The sequence below is a fragment of the Austrofundulus limnaeus genome, unplaced genomic scaffold (assembly GCF_001266775.1).
Source record: "Austrofundulus limnaeus strain Quisiro unplaced genomic scaffold, Austrofundulus_limnaeus-1.0 Scaffold3, whole genome shotgun sequence".
Taxonomy (NCBI): domain Eukaryota; kingdom Metazoa; phylum Chordata; class Actinopteri; order Cyprinodontiformes; family Rivulidae; genus Austrofundulus; species Austrofundulus limnaeus.
In genome coordinates, this window is record NW_013952405.1 from 1,009,998 (window position 1) to 1,015,256 (window position 5,259).

Below are 5,259 nucleotides of genomic sequence, written 5' to 3' on the forward strand. Positions count from 1 at the left end.
TGAGTTACAGTCATTTTCATGTTTGCTAAGGTCAAAGAGCAGTAGAGGACATACTGAATTGGATCAAATTCATAAGTTAATCAATTATAAATGCATATTCAATGATTACTTTCTGGTAGTTTCATTAAAAAACGTTTAGTGGTTAATAAAATATTTTTCAAACAGACAAAAAAAAAAGAGTACATGCTCTGAAACACACTTGCACAGACTCAGGTTAAAACATTGTTACCCCTGGTGGCGAGCAGAAAATATGGACTATACCTGCACAAAGCCAAGTGTGTGTGTTCATGTTGTTTAAGCGACAAAGGGTTCTTAAAGGAACCTTGTCACCCATTTTGTCTTGTCAGTCTTGAGCAGGAACTCAACAGCTGGACTGTTTTCATGCCTGCAGCCTTTGTGTCGTCACTGTTTGCTTCCTGAGCCGGGTCAGTATTCAAGCAGACGGCACGTTCACCTTATTAGGCTTTGTTATAAGCTCATACTCTGCTTGTTTGCATTTCTTAGATAACCGTAACACATGTCGCAATAGAGCGGAATAAAAATAAATCTGTGTTAAAAAAAAAGAATCCCATCATTTGTAATGGAAAGGGCCTTTAAATAATATTTGAAAGCTGTGTTCTGAGAGGCTAATTAAGAAAGCTTTTTTTATTTCTGTGTTTTTTTTTAACTATGCATAAAAACCTTTTAAACTCTCACTGCATCCTTTGGTTCCAGATGATAAATCAAGGCCACAGTAAAAGAGCAGCTCAGTGTTTTTCTTTTTGTGAACTTGAACAAGAAGTGCATGCATGTGTGTGCATGTGTGTGCGTGTGTGCGTGTGTGTGTGAGAGAGAGATACTGCACTCACCCCCCATCACGGGGCTGTGTGTATGTTTGCAGGCAGAGACTTGTGGAAATTTACAGTCTCCTGCGTTGGTACCTGAGTTGCGTGTGACAGCGAGGCAGCGTCCAATCTCCACTTTAGTTCTAATTGTCTTTAGCCAAGAGGCGGGCCCTACTGTCAGCTCTACTTCTTGTGACCCCTGTCTGCATAAAGGCATTCAGTACAGAGGAATGGTGACAGCTGAGGGACACGGACACTATACATAGCCGCAGCCATGAAGGAAATGTAAGTTTTCTGATTTACTTTTTCAATATCTTTTTGGGGTTTCTGGGGTTTGTGTCTGTTTGGCCTTTTTTTCCCCCTTTTTGAATGGATTTAAGAATAAAAGCAGCATAATGATCTGAAAGAGTCTCTGTAAAAAAAAGAGAGGAACAAGTCTTGTTGTCTTTAATGATTTATAACATTGCAAGGAAGTGTCAGTACTTCTTTTTAGTACTTCTGCAGTGTTGAATCAGAAGGTGGGAGCGTCCGAGTGGCAGGTGAAGCTGAGCCAGAGTAAAAGAGAGAGACAGACAGAGAGAGAAAGGGATAAATAAAGGGAGGAAACAGGATGAGAGAGAACTGATCCAGTTACGTAAGTGGGTTTGAGAATGGAAAACACTTGACTTGTCATGCACAATGGAAAGGGAGAAATCCTTGAAAATGATGGGAAACAGTGTGTACACGCTGCTCAAAGTATCCTTTCATGTGAGGGGAAACTCTATTATTGTAGTTGTGATGATTGTGCCACCCCCCCCCCAAAAAAAGTATTTTCTAGCAGTTATTGTCCCTTTGTTAAAGCGTTCAAAGTGTTGTGAAAGTAAACTCCTCAGAGGGGTTCATAACATTTCTTTTGTCCCAGCTTCCTCTGTCGAAATTTATGTACAAGTTGGAGTATTTCACATTCCTCTTTATTTGAGAAACAAACTTTAAAAAAGCATTTATTTTATTGTAACCTTTTATAAATAAGTTGAGTCTTGCTGTCTTTTGTTCATTAAAAGAACATCCGTTAAATGATTCTTGTTTTATGCAGGTAGTTCAGTCACACGAGGGAAACCAGACACCTCGCTGTGTGATAAAAAAAATCTGTCTAGGGAAGGTTATTTACAGTGTAAACACACACTTAATCTTAAGCTGTAGTAGCCTCCTGGGAGCGGCCACCACTTTGAGAATGCGGGAGGTACATGTTGCTTCCTAGATTTGGCTTTTTTTGGCTGAGTAATAAGAGAAAACTTACAAAAAAAATTAAACTGTCCCTCAGGTTCAACCAAGGTCCCCAAAGGCACTGCCCTTCCTTTTCCTTCACTGACAATGTAACCCCCCTCCGAGTGGAAGATCCCTTCTAGATGAAAAACAAGGAATGCTGATGTTTGGATTTTTGCGCTTTTAATTTTCTCGCGCACACTTATTTATAAGACCACAAAGCGTTTGGGTAATTTCCATCCTCTAAGTTGCGTTTGTCCTTTTCCAACTTCCTCAACATTTAATCTAAATGACCTCTATCCACCCATACCCCAGATTAGCAAGATTACCTGCATTGTACTGTTTATCATGTGCTCATGCAGCAAGCTGTAAAGCAGTCCGGGGACAGTATTATCTCCCTAATGCTTCTCCCTGTCTGGTGTTTTATCCCTCTCACCTCTTGTCTCATCCAATATGCCCCTGTCTTTCGTGTCTCCTTTGATTTATTCCCAGCTTTTCTGTCCACAGCATGGCAAGAGAAAAGGAGAAGCTCCAGTGTCTGAAGGATTTCCATAAGGACACACTTAAACCATCACCAGGAAAGAGCCCGGGTACCCGACCCGAGGATGAGGCTGAAGGGAAGGTCCCTCAGAGGGAGAAGTGGGCCAGTAAGCTCGACTTTGTCCTGTCAGTGGCTGGAGGCTTCGTCGGATTAGGCAACGTGTGGCGTTTTCCTTACCTTTGTTATAAAAATGGTGGAGGTAGGTGCAAACCTCACAACAGCTTCTGGGGCGTTTCATGACAAAAAAGGATACCTTATTCTCTGATGCATTTCTTTATAGGTGCATTTCTCATCCCTTACTTCATCTTCCTGTTTGGGGGTGGCCTGCCCGTGTTCTTCCTGGAGGTTGCGCTGGGCCAGTACACCTCTGAGGGGGGGATCACCTGCTGGGCCAAGCTCTGTCCCATCTTCACTGGTCAGTGCAAACACAGAAACAAGCAGATTCTACACACAGAAAGACAAGACTTCTGCTTTGATTGTCCTCCTGCTTTCAGTCCAGCATTTGTCTCAAGGAGGTTATGTTCTGAAGGGGGTATCCTCTATACCCAAATGACAGTTGGACTGGTCTAACCTCATCAGTCTACTTTCTGTTGAGTAAATATTGCACGGCTATACAAAGGAGAGGTGAAGAGTTGAGGTTATTGAACACGGAGAATTGTTTATGGTTGTTTAGGCTGGTGAAGCATCGGATCTCTGGTCTCTAGAGATCTCTAGACGTCATTTCAAGACTTTCACTTGGTGTATCATGATTCTGACTGGGGTCCTGACCTCAACTGGAAACAACTTCAGCTGTGTCAGCTTCAGCCAGAGCATACAAATGTTTATAATCTAGTGATTATAATCGACAGGGTATTTGATTACTACAAAAAAAATTATGATGAAAAAAGCTGTTATGATGCAGAGAAACTTTGGTGTCTCATGCACCAAATTAGATTTTCTTTTCATACTTTGTGGATTATCCTTATTTCTTTAGCTAATTGGAGACTACAAGTACTGTACTCTATACGTATACACAGGGGAAGTCTTTAGTAGTTGCCAGGTGACTTTTCTTTCAAGAAGTGTAGAAGGTGCTGTGTGTCTATTTACTATAAAAAATCTATAATCTATATATCACAGAGCTCCAAAAATACAGTCTTTGTTGTTTCTTTGTCACACAGGGAATTTGTAACCTCACTCTCAGCTTGTTGGGTCACCGCTAAGCAAACACACACACAGACACACAGCTGTCACAGCACAAATGTGTTGGTCAGTTTGCAATAGGAATGTAGTAAAGAGAAGATGGGGGGTGGGCTGGTAGTGATGGGGTGGTGACAGAGATGATAAATTTAAAAATACTCTGGAATTGTGGATGAGTACACAGAATTTCTGTGTTCAAATTTGGGACAAAGTCTTCTTATAACAACAAATACAGCAAGGTCATTATAGCCCATTATAATTTCCATCCATCCATCCATCCATCCATCCATCCATCCATCCATCCATCCATCCATCCATCCATCCATCCATCCATCCATCCATCCATCCATCCATCCATATCCATCCATCTATCCATCACTCTCTTCCGTTTGTTCCAGAGTTAAGTTCCTTTAGGTCCAGACCTCTCTTTCCCTAGCCATTTCCAGCTCTTACGACAGGCTCAGCTCAAGCAAGTTAGATTTGCCCTCCTGTGATCCCCCACTTGAGCAGGTGCACGCTGCCTTGGGTACGTGTCAAAGGCGTGGGTCTTTGTGCTCTGACCCTGGCTTACCAAAGCTGCTACTTGGGACACAGAATGTCACCTCTATGTTGGGGATAGAGCCTAAGTGTGTGCATGAGGTTAAGAAGTACTAATTAGATATAAGTGGGCTCACTTCATCACACAGCATGATTTCTGGAGCCCATCATCTTGAGAGGGACTGGACTTTATTCCATTTTGGAGAAAGTTGGTGAAAGGTGTCAGGCTGGTGTAGGTCTACTTACAGCCCTTCAGTTTGATGTCTGTGCGTTGGAGTTTTCCCCATTAGATGAGAGGCTAGCTTCCCCATGCCTTTGAGTGGGGGAGGGGGACAGGCTCTAACTGTTGTTTGTGCCTACATGCCAAACATGGACATGGACAGAATTCCTCAGTGCAGCCAGGGGGCGACAGGAGTTCGGTTCGGTGGCCTCAGGATTCCATCTCTGCTATTTGAAGATGCTGTGGTCCTGATGGCGTCATCGTGCTGTCATCTTGAGCTCTCATTGGAGTGGTTCACAGCTGAGTGTGAAGCAGCTGGGATGAGGATCAACACCTCCAAATCTGAGGCCATGGTCCAGTTGGAAAAGGGTGGATTGTCCTCTCTGTGTTGGGAGTGAGATGCTTCATCAATGAAGAAGTGAACAATTGCATTTGTTTTTAATCTGTCGTTATACCTGATATCAAAAATTTAAACAGTGTTACCTATCAGTAGGTACTGAAGTAATAAATAATATAAATAGTGAAATAAAATAAATTGCAAAATAAACCCACTAATGGTCAGAGAGACTTAGAATCAGTATTTACAGCGGGTAAAATAAGTATTGAACATGTCAACATTTTTCTTAGTAAATATTTTACTAGAGGTGCTAATGACATGAAATTTTCACCAGGTGTTGGTAACAACCCAAGTGATCCATACATACAAAGAAATCAAACCA

At 42.1% G+C, this 5,259-nt stretch overlaps 1 protein-coding gene across 1 annotated transcript in view; it reads left to right on the forward strand.

The window, feature by feature from the left end:
• The first annotated feature begins 952 nt into the window (after positions 1-952).
• Positions 953-5,259, forward strand: part of LOC106523222 (sodium- and chloride-dependent taurine transporter) — a 23,525-nt gene continuing 19,218 nt past the window's right edge. Inside the window, exons 1-3 of the mRNA XM_014016592.1 lie at positions 953-1,109; positions 2,574-2,806; positions 2,888-3,022. Coding sequence (XP_013872046.1) covers positions 1,099-1,109; positions 2,574-2,806; positions 2,888-3,022 — 379 coding nt within the window. The 5' untranslated portion in view covers positions 953-1,098. The remainder of the gene's footprint in view (positions 1,110-2,573; positions 2,807-2,887; positions 3,023-5,259) is intronic.